This window comes from Tursiops truncatus, chromosome 11, assembly GCF_011762595.2.
Source record: "Tursiops truncatus isolate mTurTru1 chromosome 11, mTurTru1.mat.Y, whole genome shotgun sequence".
NCBI classification, from domain to species: Eukaryota; Metazoa; Chordata; class Mammalia; order Artiodactyla; family Delphinidae; genus Tursiops; species Tursiops truncatus.
Window position 1 is genome coordinate 24,358,032 of NC_047044.1, and position 23,702 is coordinate 24,381,733.

A 23,702-nucleotide genomic window follows, 5' to 3' on the forward strand; every position below is an offset into this window, starting at 1 on the left:
ACCCCACCAGAATGCTTTTATTGCTGCTATTCCAGAAACAGGTGGGAAGGAGAGGAGGTCATGGGTGTACACTTGGGCCACCATCTTCCCAGCCCTCTCAGCATTCTCCTCCATGCTCTGCAGAACTCTCATCCACTGAATAAACTCCTCCACTCCTCAACCTCTTCATAGACTGCTTCCTCCTAGTTCCGACTGCTTTTTATTTTGTTTATGGTGTATTATGAAAAACAGTACTTCTAAATTTTTATGTAATCATCATTATTGATCTTTGATTTCATGACTTATTGTTTTGATTACCTATATCACTGCCTGCTTCTGACCCAAAACATTGAGTTCCAATGACTGTCTGCCTATTATTTCACAAACACAAATCTGTTATTCTTTATCTGACAGCACAAGGCTCTCATTCATGCTTTTTTATTTTTAAAATATTTTTCATTACTCTAGCCCATTCCATACAAACTAATCTGACTGGAATTGCATTAAACCAACAAATTAATTTGAGAATAACAGAAATCTTCACAATATTCCATCTGCTTATCAAGTAATGTACTATGTCTCTCCATTTATTCAAGTCATTTTTTTTCATACCTCTTAGTAAAGATGTTTGGTCTTCTTTATATTAGCCTAAATCCCCTCACAATTCCTGATAAACTTAATCCTGTAGTTCACAGAAATGGGATCATTTTTCCATTATATTTTCTAGTTAATACAGCAAAGCGTTGATTTTGCATCTACCCATCCTATGGAATTCTATTATTAACTCTGATAGTTTTCAGTTAATTAACTTAAGTTAAAAAAATAATAATTATTTGCAGATATCAATCTTTCCTCTCTATTTTCAGAGTACTTCACTGTGGATTTCACTTGATAAACATTTTTGAGATAAACATTTATGTATTATGTGATAATCACATAAATTCTAATCCTAATTTCTATTTCTTATTTTAATGTGCTGCCAAGAACTTTCAGAACAATTTTAAATGATAGAAGGAACAACAGGTTTCTTTGTTGTACTGCATATTTTAACAGAAAATCTTTTAATCCTAATTTGCCAGAAATTGCTGCTGAACATCACCACATGACTTTTTAGCACCTATAAAAGACTCCTTGGACTACTAATGATAATTATATTTAGATTTCCTACTATATTTATATTGAGAACAAAATCTATATTCTCACTGCTAAATTTATAAGCTAGTGTTTTATTTTTATTCTATATACTTCTAAATAAAGTTGATCTCTAATTTTCTATTTTTTTTATTCTCTTTTTACAAAACTGTTATCAGAGCCTGCTGTGATAAATTTACTAGGAAACTATAACCATGCTCTGAAGTAGCTTTATGTAAAACAAAATTATTTGTTCCTATGAAGGAACTAGGCTTAAAAAGTTTTTGAGCTTTCCAAATTTTTTTACTGCTTCAATAAATTCTTATAATTTAAAATTTTCCAGATAATCATGACTTCAGATTAGATTTTCAAATTTATTCATATTAAACTACATATACTGTTATCTAATATTTAACAACTTCCAAATTTATGACTATTTTCTCTTTGGACTACTTACATTTCACTTTTTCTTATTTTGCTGGCCAGAAAATTACCTCATTTATTCATATATTCAAAGAACTAACCCTAGCCAATTGGACTATTTTAAAACCAACTTAAAATTAATTCCAACTTTTATTTATTTCTTCTTTCTGCTTTCTTAGATTTATTTTGTTATTTTTCCAATTTCTCAAGCCCAATCAAAGTTCATTTGATTTTATTTTTCTCATTTAGTAAGTAACAGGAGCTTCTAAAGCTAAAATTTGTCTTTAACTGCTGCTTTGAGTACATTTGATATGTGGGCTTCTCATTAGCATGATTTTCAAAACGCTCTATAGTTTTAAATTTCTTTTTTATATACTATAATTATATACAATTATATATGGCAGTAATTTATTGTTATAAAATTATATAATTATATATGCCAGCAATTTATTTTGTTATAAAATTTCAGTTTTATTGTACTGTAAGAGAATGTGGTCCTTACAAATTTTAGTCTAGGTGATATATTGAGTTTTATTTTGCAGCTTAAATATTACACTTTTAAATTAAATACGTGCTTTAAAGGGTATTTAGTCTCAATTGGCTATTTATATTAAATTAATCTTATTAGTTATATTATGTACATTTTCTGTGTCCTTTTTATTTCTTTCTTTTTAAAGTAGTACATTAAACTCTTAATATTACTATGTTTCTATCAAATTAGCTTTGTCTTTTTAGCAGTTATTCCCATATATTTTGATTTTTTTTATATAGAACATGAAAATTCATGAAATATCTTCATTGTGATTTATAAGCATTATTAGTAGAATCACCAATGTGAAAAGGTAGCATTAAAAATAAGTAACGTGGGCTTCCCTGGTGGCACAGTGGTTGAGAGTCCGCCTGCCGATGCAGGGGACACGGGTTCGTGCCCCAGTCCGGGAAGATCCCACATGCCGCGGAGCGGCTGTACCCGTGAGCCATGGCCGCTGAGCCTGCGTGTCTGGAGCCTGTGCTCCGCAACGGGAAAGGCCACAACAGTGAGAGGCCCGTGTACCGCAAAAAAAAATAATAATAAGTAACAAAGAGATTACTCTTTAAATGTTACCAAGACAGTTGATTAAAATTTTTACCGGAAAAACCCCTGATTTTTAATCTAAACCCTACACCAAAAGAAATTCCATATGGATTAAAATATTAAATCTAAACCATGAAACTATAAAATTGGAAGAAAATACTGCTGCATATTTGTCTGTTGAAGTATAAAAAATTTTTTTCTTTGTGCAAAGATATGTCATGCATACAAACATAAAAAGAAAATAGATATTGCTATCAAAGTAGAAATCAAGGTGTTGCATCTGCCCCTCCCCTATATTCCTTGACTTGGAGAAGAACATCCTAAAACATCTGCTCAGCCTTAAAAACTGAAATCATTACCTTTGGCTTGAACTCAGTTATACTGCTCAATCTCCAAACTCACATATTTTATTATACCACTGGTCTAAACCACTTATTCTGTTTTCCTCTTTCAGAATATCTATTATTCTTCCATTGGACCTCCACGGTCAGTCCTCCAAATTTTACTGCTCACTGAAAGTGCATTCTGATTTTCTTTGGTATCAAGAATATTATTTACAGATTCCAAACATCTCATTTTAGCTATGGTTTATTTAATTTTCTGGGACTTTCTAATTCTGGCCAGTTCTCTCATTACCATGGCCTGCTTAGTAGAAGCAATTTCATCTTTTGAAAACATGAAGCACATATATTCCAAGTTTTTGTTCTAATAAATGTAGTGCCTATTTTAGGAAGAATATTTTCCCGTAGGTTTTTATGAGAATGTTTCTCTTCTGCCGTCATTTTTAAAATAGATCTTGTGTCATTGATGTTTTCTTTTCCTAGAATGAGATAGACAGACCTATGTCCAGTGTTGAAATTAAAACCCAATTATTGGAAGAAAAGCTGGATTCACTTGGCATCTCTCATAACTGGCACAGAACACAACAATTTTCTTTGTGGGCAGAGAGAGCCATTCAGGCTTAGAGAATAAGAGGGTTAACTTTAAGTTTTACTACTTCTATTTTTAAGGAACTCCCCGTTCACACACATATATGGGAACTGCAAAGAATGGCTCTGCTTGCTACTGTAGAGAATTAGAAACTGGACCTCAAAACCACACTACAATGGGAACATATGTATATGTATAACTGATCCACTTTGTTATAAAGCAGAAACTAACACACCATTGTAAAGCAATTATACCCCAATAAAGATGTTAAAAAAAAAAAAAACCACACTACATACAAAAATAAGCTCAAAATGGATTAACGACTTAAATGTAAGACCTGAAACCATAAAACTTCTAGAAGAAAACATAGGCAGTATACTCTCTGACATTGGTCTTAGCAGTTTTTTTTGGATATGTCTCCTCAGGCAAGGGAAACAAAAGCAAAAGTAAACAAATGGGACTACATCAAAGGGAGGGGGTGGGGGGAGAGGGAATTACTGAAAATAATCAAAAGGCACAAACTTCCAGTTATAAGATAAATAAGAACTAGGGATGTAATGTACAACAAGATAAAGATAATTAACACTGCTGTATGTTATAAATAAAGCTTGTTAAGAGTAAATCTTAAGAATTCTCATCATAAGGAAGAAAAAAATTTTTTCCACTTCTTTAATGTTGCATTTATATGAGACGATAAATGTTCACTAAGCCCACTGTGGTAATCATTTCGTGATATATGTAAATCAAATCATTATGCTGTACACCTTAAAACTTATACAGTGTTATATGTCCGTTATACCTCAATAAAACTGGATGAAAAATTAATTAGATAAATAAATAAGTGGACCCAAAAGTCTGTGCGAGAGATGCTGATAGCCTAGAGATGCTATCATCCAAACTGACTCAATAGCAAAAGGCCTAATTTATTTCCTGCTATAAATATAAACATGCTCTATTATTCCTTAGTTCAGCTGTACGAATATTTTTATTTATTTATTTACACAGACATAAATACTCACTACCTCCCAGATGGCTGTTTTAACTGCATGTACCCCACTCTCTTTTGCGTCCACTTTATATATCTTTAAGGAACAATTTTACTCATTTTTTAAAGTTGTTAATGCTAATAAAACAGATATTACAAATACCTTTGCAAGAAGTCACAGACAGGATTTGTTATCTCCACCATAAGTTGAAAGTTTTCATCATTCATACATTTTTGCATAACTTGTGTAAAGAATTCCAGGAATCTAGGTCTCTGTTTAAATTTCATAACTGCGAAAACACGAAGGTTCATATATAATCTCCAATACACTTGGTCATTGTCATTGAAAGGTTACTATTGCTATCAGTCATTTTGTTGTAACAGATGAGTTTATTAACCTACTTTTTAGATTTCTCACTTTTAAAAAATGTATAGGAGTAAATGTAGTGAAACTATTGGTTTTCTAAAATCAAATATTCCTTTACGGTCTAAATTTCATTTATTTTTCAAACAGCTTGGTGTTGTAAGATTTCCTAAAAGTTACCTCTAACATATGACTAGGTGGGAAAAAAATTGCTGATAGTTGCCAGAATAACTAGTTATCCTAATTTTTATTATATTTCACTCTGAGATAAGCAATAATGCTGCTATTTCTTCATAGCTAAGCTTAAAGATCACTAACACATTTTTCAATTCCCTAGTTTTTGTAAGCTTCATAATAACACCATTTACTGCCAAAACAAGCCACCATCAAGGTTCCATCTTTCCAGACTTTAAATCAGGTACCTATTTTGGTCTCTTTCATTACTCGGCAATCGAGAGCCTGCCTTATTCTGAATGGGTAAGAACCTGAAATATTCTGCCTAGAACAAGTGAAACCTTTAAGTAAAAAACAACAGAATCCACAGAATAAAAGATATTCAAAAGTAAGGTGAGTGAACAACATATGTACGTTTAGGTCACCTACCTTCTTCCACAGCACCTTTGACCGACCAATTTAAAACTATAGGGTAAAGAAATATGGGATCCTCTGCTCCTGAGAGTTCAGTTGTAACATCTAAGGTTAAAAGGAATTAAGTTGTTGGTTCTGTTTAACATCAATAAGCAAAAATGAAAATTCTTTGCTGGGGATGAAAAACAGGAAAATACCCAAGTATACATTCTAAATTATGTGCCTTAAAATATCAATTATATCATATTTTGGAGATTAAAAAATCCAATAACCTTAATTATTTTCCTTTCATTTTTTTTTCTCCCCTAAAGGCCAAGCAGTCTACCACCAAATAGGGGAAGAGTTTCCAAGGCATGAGTCTTTCTTATTCAACAGCTATTGTGTATCAACAAATATCAGGTTCAGAAACCTACCAATTATATGAACTCCATTTTTATAAAAAATCTTTAAAAGACAGTAAAGTATAGAATAATGAACAGGACAGCCCCTAGAGCCAGGATGCCTGGGTTCAGATTCTAAGTCTGACACTTTCTTTTTTAGGCCGCACGGCATGCAGGATGCGGGATCTTAGTTCCCCCACCAGGGATCAAATCCACTGGGAGCATGGAGTCTTAACCATTGGACCTCCAAGGAAGTCCCTAAGTCTGACACTTTTTAGTTATGAGAACTTGGGAAGTTACTCACCTTCTCTGTGCCTCAATTTCCTTACCTTTAAAATGGGGATAATAACAGTACCTATTTCATATGGTTGTTATATAAGGGTTATGTAAGTTTTCATATGCATGAAACACTTAAAATAGTTCCTCGCACACAGAAAGCACTGTACAAAACTATTATTTTTATTATTGTTTTGTTACTGAATCTACTGTTTAGCTAGTAACATTATATTGTGCTTCTTAGTAAAATGTTAAAATGTGTTTGGGGGTGTTGATAATATGAAAATAAGTAATTCACATTTCCAGAACACTTTACATTTTATGAAATTATATATTTTTATATGTACCCAGACAATTACAGCTTTCCCCAAACTAGGTTTACTGGTTATGTGAATAACACAGCACTGGGTTCATTTCATAAATTCAGCTTGAAACAGACATGGAGTGTACTGAAATAAAATGAGAGATCCAAGTCAGGGAATTCTGAAACAGTAAGACCACCCAGATATCACTGAGGCACAAAGTAGAGAGGTGAGGTGGGGTCACAGAACTCTACAAGTTTAGTTACTTCCCAACAGACCAAGGGGCCGAAAGTGGAGCCTCCTAATGAGATAAATGTAGGTACTCTTTTGTTCTTCTAGAAGGTTTGAAGTCCTGCTTCTTAAAAATGTAATAATAGTTGTCATCACCAGAAACTAAATTAATATCATAATCAGATTTCCAAACTGCAATCTCTCAAACTCCAATCACTGTGTTAACATTTTGGTCTATTATTAAATTACTATACAGCACAATGACTCACTTGAGTCCATCTCACTTGAGTAAACCATGGTTCAAATCACTCGTACATAACACCCGTCATGCCATCACTTTATTTCTCAGTTACATTCTTGTCTTTAGAGCAGTGATTCTCAGTTTTGTGTCCCCCTTCCACAATATATTTGCCAACATTTGCCTCACAGTTGGTTGTCACAGCTGGGGAGAATGCAGGGAGAATGGTGTGCTATGCATCTCTGGACAAAGGCCAGGGATGTCACTCCACATGCACAATGCCTAGGACAGTCCCCCACAGCAAAGTATTATCTGGCCAAAATTGGCAATAGTGTTGAAGCTGAGAAACCCTGCTTTAGGATGAGAAGATTTAGGCTCAAATCCAAGTCAGCTATGTAATGCTAAATAAATCACTTAATCTTTATGAGCCACATCTGTAAAAAGTGGTTAGCAATCCCTTATTAACAACGTATTGTTAGGATTAATGACACAGTGTAAAAGCACTGCATAAACCTTAAAGGGTTTACCAAATGCTAATCTCATCCTAATCCTTTTAACAGAATATTTTCTATTTTAAACGGCAAAATGCTAAACAGAATTATACAGAAAGAAAAAAAAACACTACATTGCTTTGTCAGTTTGAGTAGGTGTGTCTCCAATAAACCCAGATGTTCATTTATTTTTTCAGGTAATAATATCTGTTGTGGCTTCTTAGTCTTGGAAGACTTCTTGGAAGAACCCTAGAAACATTGGTTAAATGTCAGAACGTACTTCAACATGTTTCAAGAATTGTCATTTTCAAATAATATTCTTTAAATTATGTTTCATACTTGGTAGACCAAACTATGAATCTACATGGTAAAATGTATTAATAATTAACTAATAATTAATAATAAGCCATTGTAGCCTAACTAAATGCCAGACACAGTACTAAGTGTTTTATGGATGTTAACCAAAATATTTCTTCTCTTCCCTCTCCCTTTTTCCTAGTAACTTCTGCTCCCCTAAACAGCTCCCCCCAATACACACAACATTCTGAGAGCAGTTGAGGGTATATCTCTAAAAATCCTCAAAAGAAAATGCTCTCAGAAATGTATCCCTTTTTCCTTTCTTTTTCCCAGAGGGAGCTTCTTTACAAGGAAGCTAATTGCTTTTGCTGCTTTGCCTTTCATTGCACATAACAGGATCAGCAATTAGTGGACTAAGAGTTGGCGGGTATGAGCTCAGGCTCCCCACCATGCTTTCATCTGTCTGAGCCTGAGAATGGACTGGTTAATGTCTCCTCTTCTCCAAAAAAAATAGACCTCCCAAGCTCTTTTAGGCTTAAAGGGACCCTGAATGGTTATAATGACTTCTGACTCCCATAAAGTAGGTATTAGGTTCTCAGTCCCTACAGTCTTAGTCTGAAAGAAGTATCACAACCCTCTGCTGGACTAGAGGCTCCAAGGAAAGGGGCAAGGGGTCCTGTCCTACCATGATGTGAAGGGACAGAGCCCTGAGTCAAGGCCTGGGTGACATAAAGGGTCTGGCTGACGGACTCTTGAGTGGACAACACTTGGTGAAAAAACCGCTCAAGTTGCTTTCAGCTTAAATCAAAACCTTCTCTAGACAACCCTCCCCCCAACAAATGTAGTATGGCTAAAAATATTCATCCAGTGGGGTTTTTTTAAGCTTTTGCAGCATATAATAGAGAGAGAAATGGAGCTACTCCAACTGAAACAGGCTTGGGGGTAACAGTTTCTACCCTGGCCCCAGTCACAGAAGGGGCGTCAAGTACTGTAGCTCCTGATGCTCCTCAGAAACCTGATAAACTAAGCAGTACTTCAAAATTTGATCTACAAAATCATTTAACCACATAGTTTCAAGAAAAGGCAATAAAATAAGATTCTAGTAAGACCCATGCTTGGGAGGCAGATATTAAAAAGTTGTCTCTAACATTACCAGCCTCATAAAGGAGACAACTGAGGTGTCACAGGGAGTTTAGGAAATCTACTTTGAACAGAGTGAAAAGCTCTGACGTGTATTTACTGCATTCAGTGACCCACTCAGAATAATAAAAATCTTCAGTCTGGGAGAGACTGTAGAGGGCTTTCAGTCCAATGCCCAACTGGGTGTAGGAAGCTTTCTATCAACACCTAACTGATCATCAGTACGTGTGACGGGGGCTATTAAGTATTCTAGCACGGATACCTTTTCATTTTCTTGATAATAATTAAAAGGAAAAAAAGCTCTTCACATGTTCGCTTTCTTTTATGTAAATACAACAAATTAAAAATTGATCAATTTTCTAACATGTTCACTAATACTACATGACCTCTTAGAAAATTCAGCTAAATATACCTTTAAAGATGAAACACAAAGAACAATTACCTCCTCTGGCGTTTCTTCTTGGTCAGTAACACCAAACAGAGATTTGCACCCTGATGTGATGTCCAACATCTTTTTTCCATAATTTATAATCATTACTGCCAGGTCATATTCCTTCCATGAGCGCAGAATCTAATTTAAAATATTTATTAATTTTCTCTGTTGGAAACAAGTCTATTTTCAAGAGTCATGTATCATCTTCCATAAATTCAAAAGTCTCATGTTTTGGATATAACTCCCCTGTTTCTGTTAAGAAAACTGTAAGCTTACCTCCAGATCATATTTCCCTAGAATTAAAACTGCATGATTTCACTATTTTAAATAAAAGACAAAACCAGGAATCTCATCAGTAATGAATTCTCCATATCTCTGGGACATACAGCCATACCTCTTTTGGTACTAAGTTAACTATGAAAAAACATTTCCACTTAAAAGATCCATGCTAAAACAAAATCATTCTTAAAGGTCACATAACCACCACTTCTTGTCTTGAGTTGTCTTCTTTGTGAAATGGCACAATTACTGACCTCATGATGTCTCGGGGGCATTTATAGCAGTAAATGATTTACATGACATTCTGGCAGTAAACTAGGCTGGAGGTCAGCTGGTTTTGGCAGGTTCTCCATGAGCCGTAGGGGAAGCACACACTGACTCAGGAGAAGGGGCCCGCTCTGCCACTCTCTTCCACGCTCCTGGTTACGAACTGTTATCTGGCCTCCTCTAGCCTGGCCCTTACCTACCTCTCCAGTGTCATCTTCCACTATTCATCTCCTTGCACTTTAAGCTTACAAAATATTAAGCCAAGTATAAATCCTGCTAGTCACCATGGTATCAGGACTTCATGCCTTCCTACAGCTGAGGCCTTTCCCAGAACAGCTTTCCCACCTGATTTATATAGCGTTACTTGGTCGTTAAACCCTGGGCCCTAGCACTAACTCCAGGAAAGCTTCCCTGGCCAGCAATCTGATTTGCATAGACCCTGCTCTAGTGAAAGAGCCCATAAAAGGGATGTATTCACCGTGAATCCCCAGGACAATACTCTCAGGGTATAAATAAGTTTGTATGAATTTATCTGTAGGTGTATTCTGTTAAGCTGAATAGGTTAGTATATAAGATAAGTAACAACTATTACTTCCCAGGCAGGGAAAGAATATATAAGGTGGCTGAAAAACAGTGAGTGGCTGCTTGAAGCTCATAAGACCTACCTAATGCAAATGCTAAGAACTGGAAATATTTCTGTAGGACCAGGGCAATGGTGTTAAACTAATGTTGACTGTGGGACAGAATGTGGAAAGGAAAACAGTGAAACAAATTTTGCCAAGGTAGGTGGGGTTAGGTCAAGCAGGGCTTTGAATGCTAGGCAAAACTGTCCAATCTCATTGTAAAACTGATAAGAGAGGGAACAAGTTTTGTTATTAGAAAACAGAAGTGAGCTAACATTTGCTCCCCATTCACCTTTGCTTTCCAACATATTTGGTTTATACAGCACTGTGCAATCTTTTCTCCTTGTTTTAACATGCCAGTGGAAAATACTTAAATGAGAATGAATTTTTTCCAAACAAAAGAAAAACAGAGAACCAATTCTACTCAACATACCAAATGGTGAATAGAAATTTTTTAAATGTGCCAGATGTTTGGCATAATAAATTTTTTAACAATGCCAGTGGAAAATACTAAATGAGAATGAATTTTAACATGCCAGTGGAAAATACTAAATGAGAATGAATTTTTCCAAACAAAAGCAAAACAGAGAACTAATTCTACTTAACATACCAAATGGTGAATAGAAATTTTTTAAATGTGCCAGATGTTTGGCATAATAAATTTTTTAACAATGTGAAAATAATCAAATATTTAAGATGACATGTCTCAGAAGTGGTACTTTATTTGGAATTCTGGCAGCTTTCAGAAAAAAATACTGCTCCTTAAAGAAGAAAGATTGAACCATCCGGAAAGATTACCAATTTTTAAAACAGAACAGAGAAAAGAAACAGGGCCGTTTGACTAATTGGGCTTTACATGTCCTAAGAGAAAATCTCTATAAAAATATGTTTCTATCAAACGAATGCCTCAAATCTGGGATTCAGGGGTAGTCAGGCTTCTGGGTCTATTGGTCAGGCTGGAGGAAACTTCTGAAATGACAATTCTCAGAGTATCAATTTGGGACAGAACCAGCTCTAGCATCAAATCCTGACATTAATATATAGCGTGTTGGCCAAAAAGTTCTTTGGGGTTTTGCGTTAACACCTCACAGAAAACCCAAATGAACTTTTTTGGCCAATTCAATATACTTTAAAGAAAATGTCCAGAACATTCAGGGTCATTTCTACAATAATGTCCAGAGGATCTCAAAATGATTCCTCAGGCGGGGGAAAGGGGCTGGAGTCACGGGTGGCGGTCAAGAAATACAGAGCCAGTCGCAAACTGCTGTGGGAGAAAAACCACAGGCAGCTGAGAGAGGAGGCATGTGAATTTCGTGGAGGATCTCAGCCTCCACGCGGCCCCAAACGCTGGGTGGAAACCCTGCTTATTCTAGGTCAGCACTCTCTCCCGTCTCCCACGGGGGCTGTTACACAAACATCTTCTCACATCTCTGGAGCCCACCCTCACTCTCCACCTCCCCACTCTCTGCAAATGACCTTGCTTCCTTTCCAGAGAGCAGTGCAGGGGAACTGGCATATCTGCTGTCCCCAAACCCACCTACACACCCATGCATAAGGATAACCATCCTCCTCCTGTGAGAGAGGAGAGACAGATGTCCTGTCCAAGCTGACCCCACACATGCCCGGATCACGCTGCTGGGACCCTGGTCTAGGGGCCACCTCTCCTCTCCTCCATCCTTATCCCTTCCCTCTCCTGACTCCTTCCCATTAACGGTCATATACGGAGTGCCTGTGTAAGCAGGACTGGTTTTTTGGTTGGCTGGTTGGTTGGCTGTTTAGTTGGTTTTTAGCAGGAGAAGTTGCTATTGGCAAGTTACAAGCAATGAGCTGCCTTGGAATAAAGTGTCTTTGTTCTGGAAGAAACACTGCAGCAGCCACGGTTAGTTATTTAAATGTAAGGTGAACAGCTGCCCAGTGCCCTGGAAAGACAGTGTAACCCGGTATTTTCTTATTTGAAAATGACACCCCTGTCCTGGAAATACTCACTGATGGAAGGGTTCAGGGGGAAAGGGGGAGGTGAGGCCAAGCAGATGAATATATTCTAAAGAAAAGTAACCTTGGAAGGTGCCCTTTTAGCCCAGGATTACACTAATTGATGTGTGTGTGTGACTGAGCAGTGGGAACGGAAAGGGGTCCTTTGGATTGTGTGGGACCCCTGCTTTCAACAGTTACCCCCTTGTGACAATGACAGAACTAATAGCACCAGAAAGATTCTTAAGGTTGGGGAGGGGTTAGGAATAATAAAACACCTTTGGACTAATCACCTTTCCAATTCTTCCTCTTGCCTAGTGGGAGCTGGATGAGACCCGTGGACTAACAACACCCTTGAGATTCTTAAGACAATTCTCTTCTTTTCTTACTCTACACATTGACCCCGGGTGATACCATCTATCTCTGTTGCTTCAGTTGAGCCCGTATACTAATGACTCCGTTGTCTTTACATATATTTGGCCTCTCCTGAACTTCAAGCCTATAGGTCCAATTATATAATGTCCACCTCTCTGGATATCCTGTATGCCCCCAAATTCAATATATTCAAAACTCATTATCTTTTCCCCCTTTCCCACCCAGGGTTCAACAAATTGCATTGTACTCACCCAACTGCCCAGATCCTGGATTACTGTGGACTCTTCCCTCTCCCTCCTTGATCCCCCCCTACTCAATTCTATCTCATAAATAACTCTTGAATCCTTTCAATTCTATCTCTCACTTTTTCCACACTAGTTTAGTTCATCACCTCTCGCCTTCTAACTCATTTCCTGCCTCGGATCTTATCCCCCTCTAATTATTAGCTGTTGTGCAACCAGAATAATTTCTTTTTTCTAAAATGCAAATCTCATTACGTCATTCCCAGGTTTGAAACCCTTGAATGGCTTCTCTCTGACCTCATTAGATGGCCATTCATCCTCTGGTACTTGTTCACTGTTCCACTTTTTAAGGTGACTGAAATATTTAATCATATCCTCCATAATTAAAAATAAATCTGATCCTTCTTTTCCCAAACTGTGAAATTATTTCCTATTTTCTCATTGATTACTGCCTGAGGCAATCAATGTTAATAATCCTGCAACTGTTGTATTTTTTAAAAATAAATGCCTTTAAGCTTTGTCTATAGTGTCTTATCATTAAAAAAAGTATTTTTAAATGATCGTGTCATCTATTTATCTATTTTTGTGTGTGTATCTTTTGAATTTTGTGGCCTGTTGAGAAAGGTCTCCCGATTTCAAGGCAATCCAAATATCCTCAAATCCATCTGGACTTCATTTTGTTTACAGTATGAGGTAGGGCTCTGGCGTTATTTTCAAATGAAGAGTCGGTTATATCACCACCTTTTATTGATAAATTATCATTTTCTCAATGAATATAAATGCCACCTTTGTCTTATATTAAGTTCTTCCTGTAGACCCGGAGCCAGCTCTTCCTGGAGTCTCTATTTTATTCCACTGATCTATTTGCCCGTTACTCTATTAAGACCATTTTTTATTGAAGTGGCCTTGGTAAATTTTAATACCTACTGAGAATTTCTAAGTAACACTAATCAGTTTCAAAGAAAGCTCACTAGGATTCTGATTAAAACTGCAATGCATGGAAATATTATTTTAGGAAAGATTTATATAGCTATGACAGTAAGCCTTCCTATTCAGGAACTTGGTGTGGCCTGCCATATGTGCAGATCTTATTTTGTGTCCTTCAGTAAGATTTCACATTTCTTTTACTTAGGTTCTTTAACATTTTGTTAAGTTTAAAATAGTGTGTATTATAAGTGGTATATTTTCCCCTGTCCATTTCTAACTGGCTACTACTCATATTAAAAATAAAAACAATAAGAAAAACATTAAAAAAAACCCAACTTATCAGTGTCTTACATAACTTTCTAACTTCTTATAAATTCTTATACCATTTTATAAATTCTTTTTAATTCTAGTAATCTTTTACTAGATTCTCATGGGGTTTTGAGACCTCTACAATTACAAATTATGCTTTTCTAATATTATAAAATTATTTCATACCTTATCTATTTCATCAGACCAGATCTCTACAAATAATGAATCACATTATTAAGAGTCAGTATCTCCTGTGCCTGATTTTAAGGAAACAGCTTCAAAAATTTGCCGTTTAGTATGATATTTGCTAAAAATTTTTGGTAAATGTCTTTATCATTATGCAATAACTTCCTTCCCTTCCTAACCTATTTAGAAGTTTTATTAGGAAAAGTTGCTGAGTGTTATCAAACGCGTTTGTAGCATTTTTCATGTAACCTAATTGTTTTTCTCCTTTAATTTGCTGTTGTAAACAATTCAAGTTTTGTTTTAATTCAGACTTCATCTTTAATACTTGACAGTGAGACTGCCCTAAGACCAGAAAGTGTCAGGTGCCATCCAGGAGCGATTGGAAGGACACTACATAATGCCTCTCTTTGTCCTGATTAATGTTTTGGACACTGAATTCTGCTTTTTCAAATATGAAAATTGCCACCCTTCCTTCATTTTTGTTTGCATTTTCCCAATATCTTTGGCTATTTATTTTTCAAATTGCTTGTTATCTTGCTTTACAAGTGTTTCTTCAAATAATACACATTTGAATCTGCCTTTTCAGCCCATCTGACAGTTTCTGTCTCCTGAGTTCATTCACGCTTAGGGAAGTAATTAATGTACTTGGTTTTATTCCTTCCATCTTAAGTACAATCTCACTTTCCTTCTTCTTACTTTCGCTGAATTAGCCATTTTTCGTCCCTGTCATTTTTTCCTGTTCCTTTTTCCTCCCTGTCATTCCTCTGTTTGCTTTTCTTTCCTGTCAATTTTGAAGTCCTACTGTGCTTTAAAGATCAGCTCATGCCTACATATTCCTGAGTCATCTCTAAATACATATATTCCATCAAAAGAAAATAATAATGTTATACAATATGTGGGGAATTCCCTGGTGGCACAGTGGTTAAGAATCTGCCTGCAAATGCAGGGGACACGGGTTCGAGCCCTGGTTCAGGAAGATCCCACATGCCGCGGAGCAACTAAGCCCATGCGCCACAACTACTGAGCCTGCAGCTTGAGAGCCCATGAACCACAACTATCTGAGCCCACGTGCCACAACTACTGAAGCTCACGCGCCTAGAGCCCGTGCTCTGCAACAAGAGAAGCCACTGCAATGAGAGGCCCACACACCACAACGAAGAGTAGCCCCTGCTCGCCACAACGAGAGAAAGCCCGCGCGCAGCAACGAAGACCCGACGTAGCCAAAAATTAATTAATTAATTAATTTAAAAAAATGTTATACAACATGTAGTTTTATACTATATGTATTTTTAACACACATGCACCATGCATCTATAGCTGCTCACGCCTCCCTCAACCCCAAACAGGATAGAAGCTTTAGTTCTAGGTTACTGTTAAGTTTTTCTTTCAAGGATGACTCTTATATTTCAAAAGTCCCTACTTAGCATTTATATTACAAAGTCCTAGTCACATCATTATTATCTATTTAACTTTAATAATACATATATTGCAAGATTCGATGCTCCCATTATTCCTCTCCTTTTTGTCTTTCCCTATCTTGGGATTTCTGTTCTGAACCAACTGTCATTTGATAGAGTATTTCCCCAAGTGTTGTCCTCAGATAAGTACATGGACAGAATACTTTTTAAATGCCTGCACTTCTGAAAATGTTTATTTTGCCCTGACAAATGAATGATATCTTTTCCTGGTTAGTAATTTTGGGGCCTTAGTCTTCTTCCCTCAGGATTCTATAAATGTTGCTCCAGGAATTTAACTGTTAGTGTTGCTGATTAAAAAAGTCTGAAGCTAATTGATTCTCTTTCCATTGCAAATAAATAATCTGTTCTTTGGGTCTCAAAACTTTAAGATTCATCCTTATCCTTGGACTTCAGGAATTTCACCAACATGTGTCTACACATATATTCTTACATTAATCCCGCCTGGGACTCAGAAAGATGATTACTTCTCTACTTATTTCTTTTCTACCTCCAGACTCCTTTGTTTCATGTTCTAACTTCTGGATCTGTCTTGTGAATTTATCTCTAGATAATTCTATTCTACATTGTCGGGTATTTCTTGAGCTTCCAGATGTGACTCGAGAAGTATCATAATCATAATCTTTACCTATTTTTTAATCAAAAATTAAATTTGTTGTATATGAAAGCTGTTAAGAGTAAATCCTAAGAGTTCTCATCACAAGAAAAAAAATTTTTTTCTATTTCTTTAATTTTGTATCTATAGGAGATGATGCATGTTCACTAAATTTATTGTGGTAATCACTTCATGATGTATGTAAATCAAGTCATTATGTTGTACACCTTAAACTTACACAGTGCTGTATGCCAGTTATATCTCAGTAAAACCGGAAGAAAAAACTTAAATTTGTTCTGATTGCATTGCTTGACAGGTTTCTTTTTCTTAAGTCATCTCTGATCCTTTTCAACATGGTGAGGGTAAATAATACAATTATTCTAGTGTTTGGCCTCTTCCCTTAAGTGAGTTGTTATTTTTCTTCCTGCTAAAGGCTTATGCTCCCTCAGCATCTACACAGATCAGGTCATAGATGTCTCTCCAAGAGCGGCAAACCAGTGAGTGACGGAAGGAATATGATCTTCTGCTCCTGAGGTCAGGCCAGGAGCCTGAATTGCCAGCAAACCATGACCTTTTTGCTAAGGTAGAGGGTAGAGGCCTCTCTGTTGCCAGACCTCCACAGAAGCAAACTTAAGTCCCATCATATCAGCCCATCCATGCAGTATTCTTCCAGATCACTGCCAAATCAGAAAGGTTCTGGGAAGACTACATAAAATAGGTAGGCAAATATGGCCCTTCTTTGAAGAGATTCACTGGATTCAGTCAACCAAAGCCCTTGAAGAAACACACAATGCTGGCCTTTGAGCCAAGCAGTGAGGATACATAAGCCTACACCTCTCTGCCCCTGGTATCTTGTTCTTTCTTGATTCTAAAATGAATGAGGTCCCATAAAATGTCCTCTTTCAGCCCCCTCCCTCTCCCTGGCCTAAGATAGGCCCTTCCAGACTTTACCAACTAGCCTGTTCAGGCTACTTTTGATCTAAAATGCTTTGGGGGTATTATTTTTCAAAGTATTCTAATTACTGTGATTACAAGTAGCTTAACTTGCTAAACCATTAGGGCTCCTAACTTTCATGACACTAGACAAAGAATGAGATAAATACCTTTGTTATGTAGAAGATACAACAAGCTATCATGTGCTGTACACTTTCAAAGCTCGCAATATGTTTCTTTGAGTGAATATTTGGTAGGCCTTGCAAAACCACAACACACTTTATCAAGATCTGAAATATAGAAGCACAATGGTTTTTGTTGAAAACTATCATCCTTACTCATTAAAAAATGCTCTATTCAAATCATGAAGGTTTTAAGCCATCAAATTTTATTGTTTTTAATAATTATGGTTAAATTGCTTATTATGCATAAAGAAGTGTACCCGGAGATAAAACTGATAAATTCAATTTTCAGATGGGTCCTTCATCTAAAGTAACTTGAAAACTAGTGGAGAGGATAAAATAAATATACAAATAAATAAAACAAAGCTCATTTTGACAAGTGTCATAGAAGACATAGGCAGAATGTTACATGCATACAAGAAACTAAAGATCACATTCAGGCTTAGGAGGACTTCAAAAAACCACATGGAGAAAGATGTACCATATTAAATATACAGTGATACGGGTACTTGAAATAATAGTTTCCTTTAAAATTAAAACCAAGCACTCATATCCCAGGAAATCAATTAATATTGGCACTTACTTCCTTAACTACTCCTCATATTATGTGATCCCGAATTTGATCCAGAGCTAGACAATTAAGTTGAGCTTTCAATCCTGCCTCACAGTTCTGAGCAATGTTACTATCAGAAAAGCAGAGCTGAGACTGTATCAATCTATTCATCATTCAGATTATCCCAAAAGACAAATTAATATATGGAGGTTGGTCCTTTGTGGGCATATTAATTGCTTCAAGCCACCATTCTAACAATATTATTACTGTTGTTACAGAACACTTATGAATTTCTTTTAATGCTGCTTTAATTCCTCCCCTCCACCATCACCCTCTCCCACCCTACCGTACCATATCCCCAGATCGTGTTAACAACCTAGCAGCTCTGTAGTCTTCTCTAGGCTCATGTAATTATGCATGTGTGTGTGTGTGTGTGTGTGTGTGTGTGTGTATAAATGTGTGTGTGTATATATATACATATGGAGGGTTAATGTTATTTTACAAAATGATATTTATACACACCTTTCTGAACTATGCATCTCCCCTTCAAGCATGTCTTGTGAAAAATCCCTCCAAGTCTACAGGTATACCTCTAATTCATCATTTCTAATGGTTACATAACATTATTTAGTGTGAACCAATCATAATTTATTCAGCCATTTCCAGATTCTTCCTGTTGCACAGTTTTAAGGTTGATGTTTTACAATCTGGCAGTACTGGCCATCCTCCTGTTACTGCATGTCCTCTTTGTCTCCAGCTTTTTTGCCACCATCAAGAATGCCACATGGGCTTCCCTGGTGGCGCAGTGGTTGGGAGTCCGCCTGCCAATGCAGGGGGCGCGGGTTCGTGCCCCGGTCCGGGAGGATCCCGCGTGCCGCGGGGCGGCTGGGCCTGTGAGCCATGGCCGCTGAGCCTGTGCACCCAGAGCCTGTGCTCCACAACGGGAGAGGCCACAACAGTGAGGCCCGTGAACCGAAAAAAAAAAAAGAATGCCACAATAAACATGCTTATACAGGGAATTCCCTGGTGGTCCAGTGGTTAGGACTTAGCGCTTTCACTGCCATGGCCTGGGTTCAATCCCCCAGTTGGGGAACTAATATCCCACAAGCAGTGTGGCGCGGACACACAAAAACAACAGAAAAAACACCCTTATACAAGCTCAGTTGCCAAAATGAGTGGCAAGTGAGGTGCCAGCTTTGAGACGACACCCAGCGAGGGTGAGGCACCATCCTCCAGGGCCCAGTATACACTCTAAATCAGTGACCCTTATGTGGTACTGTGTTCCCAGCAGGTAGAACACATGGAACCAACGGGTGGAACTAGGGGTGATTTTAATCTATGGGATAAATTGCTAATAAAGGGACAACTGTGTTGGGTAAATGTACTTTTTAATTTACTAAAATCTTACTCTATGGTAAAAATTACTAGCAGAGGAATTTGTATGTTAAGTATATTTGCTTTTAATTTTACTTCAATTATATTCAGTTTAATTAAAATTAAGATTGCTTTACCAAATTTCAAAGCCAATAAAATTCACATTTCTCCCACCAATGAAAGGGAATGTCTTTGCCCCACATCCTCACCAGCAATAGGAGTTACAGATCTTTTCAACTCTGCTAGTGATATCATAGTACTGATTTAATGTGCATTTCTATGGATATTCAGAACTTGAGTATCTTTTCATATGTTTTTTGGCTACTTGAATTTGCTCTCCTGTAAACTGCCTATTATTATCCTGTGCCCATTTTTTATTAGTTACTGTCAATTTGTAAGACTTTTTGTTATATATATTTACCCTCATCAGTGCTACTTTTCCCAGATCCCTAAATTATCTACTATCTTTGTTATGGTCCCTTTCGTCACATATGGGTTGCCATAAATATAGTCAAATGTGTCTTATTTTTCTTGTTATTTCCAAGAGTTCTATCTTGGTTAGAAAGTGTTTCCCAACCCTGGGTTGCATATGTAATCTCTCGGGTTTTCTTTTTTTTCCTAAAAGTTTTGGTGAAGTGGAATGCCAATTCCATCATATATGACATTCTCATCCAAAGTGAGGCCTATTTCTGGAATCTCTCCTTTGTTCCACTCATCTTTTCCTGCTCTGAGTAATACAATTTATTTTGAAACTCCTTTCCTAAGGTCTTCCTCATAGCTACAACCCACTTTCTGAGTTAAAGGCATCCTGAAGCAGTGGGATCCTGGAGAATGACAGGGGACTACCCTGAACTCAACCAACTAAGCATCAATTGCAGGTGCTGTCCCCAGGGTGGTGTCTTTGCTGGAGCACACTAAAAGGGGTGCCTTGATGTGGCTGATGTTGTCTTTTCTATCCTATTGGACAGAAGTAATCTCCTATGGGGAAGAAGTATCAGAAGGAGTTCCCAGTCACACTGGGCAGACAAGAACATACATTTAGAGTCTTGCCACAGGGCAATGATAACTCTCCCACCCTCTGACCTAATATTTTATGAAAGAACCTGAACTTTCTGGACACGTCTCAAAACAAAACATTGGACCGCCATCAAAAAACCATGTTAATTGAACCTAATAAACAAGAAATGGTAAATACATTGCAGATGTGAGATGCATGTCCTCCAGAGGGTAGAAATAAACCCTAAGAAGAGTCAGGGGCCTGACACATTAAGGAAATGTCTGGGCCATGCTGAGACACTCCCTCCAAAGTAGGTCTGACATCTGGAATCTCTCACCTCTAAGAAGACAGAACAATGCCAGGGAAATGCTTTTGGGGTCCGGAGGAAGCATATTCCACATTCTGGAACACTGCTCTGATCCACTCACAAGTGACATGGAACTGCCAGCTACGAGTCTAGATTTTGGATTTTGGAGGCAGATCTCTTCAATAGCTGAACTATTGAGCTGGCCAAAAAGTCTGTTTGGTTTTAAATAAAAATAAGACACATTTTTCATTTTCACCAAGGACTTTATTGAACAACGAATTTATTAACCAAATGAACTTTTTGGCCAACCCAATATTTACTAGGTGGGGGGCCTGTGAGAGAAGCAGGCATGTCTATGCTCCAGTTTAGCCCCTCCAAGGGGAATATTTGTTAAGTTACTGAAGCTCTCGGGTTAGTTTCCTCAATGGTGAATTAAACACTTTATACTTTGCATGAGTTCACTCATATCTTCTTGATTCTCAAAATCTGAGTCAATGATGATGGTGACAGCCAACGATGGTGATAGTGATGACTTTGTGTAAGCATCAGCAGTCAAATCTTACTTCTCTCATTGCTTCCTGTGGTAGGCAGAATTCTAAGACAGTCCTCAAGATTCTGCCCCTGGTGTACAAGCCCTGTATTATCCCTTCTCCTTGAGGGCGAGTAGGACCTGTGATGGGATGCTCGCTCTCATCACTACATTACATTATATAAGACTCCTCGTGCATCTTAGAGGATACTCCCCTGCTGGCCTGAAAGAAGCAAACTGCCATGTGGTGGAGAAGGCCATGTGGCAGGGCACTGGTAGCCAGCCCTTCAGAACTAAGGACCTCATCACACAGCCACAAGGAAATGAATTCTCTCAACAACCAATGAGTCTGGAAGAGAACCCAGAAGCTCAGGTGAGATCACAGCTCCGACCAACGCCTTGATTTTAGCCTGATGAGACCCTGATCAGAAGATCCAGACAACCTGTATCCAGCCTCCTGACCTACAGAGACTATGAGATAGTAAATGGGTGTTGTTTTGAGCCACTGAGTTTATAGTGATTTGTTAGGAAGCATAGACAACTAATATAATCCCTTCAGCCAGGTCCCACCTACCCTTTTTCCAAAAATTCCAACTCCATCACAGAGACATCAAGTCTTTTTTCTCCTGGGTCATCCATCAGTTTTTCCCCCTAGATGATGGCTTTCACAATATGCTTTGAATAAATATTGTTGTTTCTAACATTACAAGAACATAAAAATTGAAATAACTTAAAAAACCTAGAAAAGTATATTGCCAATATTTAAATATGGACAGCAATGGGGCTGACTTTTCAGGGAAACACATTTTAAGTCCTTATTTCTATTCGCCCAGATATACAATTTAAATTATTAAGACGTTATTCAGTTAACTCATGAAATTTCATAATACTTGCTCTTGACCTATTTGTACTTTCTAAGGACACATTGCTTTTTCTTTTCCAAAATGCATTATTGAGTTTCCTTTGTAAAATACCCTTATCTGGGCGGAAAAAAATACCCTTACCCGTACAACAGGTACCAAAACAATACTGTGATAGATGATAGGAGCAAGGAGGCCATAACATTGAGTAACAGCTTGAAGGGCATAACTGGAATCATTTAGGTAGTTGCTCAGTTCCAATGCCACTAATACTCTCTCACATTCAGTTAGTCTAGCAATCTGTAAAGGAACAGGTATTGTTACTCAAGTTGAACATCAGGTACTTAACTCATGTGTCTCTAATGAGAAGAAAGGATAGGAAATGTGATCCTTGTGGCTTAACAATAACAGGAAGGTTGATATAAAGAAAAACCTAAATTCAGGAACAACTCTAACTCCCCAATAATGCTACATATGGATGACACGATCTTAGAATTAAACTTTAGAATTTTTTATAAATTACAATACAAATACCACTAGTGACAGAAAAGGAACCAATCTTTTTTAATTGGTAAGATAAAATCTTGGCTATAGTTTAGGGGAAAAAAATCTAGCTTTTTCAAAAACATAAACTATAACAAATAATAATTAAAATATAATATTGCTGTAATATTGGTCCTACATGATTAACAGTGTCTTATTTCCCTCCTGGATTTGTGGGAAAATGGTAAATTTACTCTAGACAAAACTAAATCTTCTATTATACTTCTGCTACTGTAAAAAAAAAAAAAAAAGGTAAATTTTCAATAGACCAAACTAATCTTCTGTTATACTTCTGCTACTTAAAGTAAAATGTAAAGTTAGGCTTTGTGTGATTAAAGGCCACTTAAAAAGAGTAAGAATGCTATCTTATTCCTTATTTCTCTTTCTTGGAGAAAGATTTCATTATTTGTCTGTATACACACACAAGATTATGAACACAGAAAACAGTATGAGTGGCAACCAGAAATTTCCACACAGCAAATTATTATTAGAATGGTAGTCTAGCATTCTGGAATTCACTTAAGTACTTAAACATTGTCCTTATTTTCAGACTAGATTACGAAAAAAAGAAACTAAATGCAATGTATTAGGAACAGGTAGATGGCTGTGAATGCTTGGGCTCTACAAGACTGTGAACTTGTCTTAGGCAAAGAATCATGTTTTTTTCACTTTCATATCCACAGAAACTGGCACAGTCTCATGTAACAAGTTACTGGTTAATTAATTAATGAATAAGTGGATGATAGGAAAAAGCAACTGTAAAAGAAAAAAAAAAAATAAGGCAAAAGTCTCCATATACCTAAGGTGAGTAAAGAAGGAAAGAGAGAAAAAGAAGAGTGAAACTCAATCTAGATTGAAAAAAACAATGTAGGATTGTTACTAAAAGCAAGAGCACTGTAAGCTTGCTGATGT

The 23,702-nt window shown here is 36.9% G+C and overlaps 1 protein-coding gene across 2 annotated transcripts in view; it reads right to left on the bottom strand.

Moving 5' to 3' along the window:
* Positions 1–23,702, bottom strand: part of CFAP54 (cilia and flagella associated protein 54) — a 301,722-nt gene that overhangs the window by 178,237 nt on the left and 99,783 nt on the right. For both annotated transcript variants that reach the window (XM_073788328.1, XM_019952057.3), the window contains exons 25-30: positions 22,392–22,547; positions 17,616–17,735; positions 9,273–9,401; positions 7,528–7,642; positions 5,491–5,580; positions 4,687–4,813 (exon numbers count right to left, since the gene is read on the bottom strand). In XM_073788328.1, coding sequence (XP_073644429.1) covers positions 4,687–4,813; positions 5,491–5,580; positions 7,528–7,642; positions 9,273–9,401; positions 17,616–17,735; positions 22,392–22,547 — 737 coding nt within the window. The remainder of the gene's footprint in view (positions 1–4,686; positions 4,814–5,490; positions 5,581–7,527; positions 7,643–9,272; positions 9,402–17,615; positions 17,736–22,391; positions 22,548–23,702) is intronic.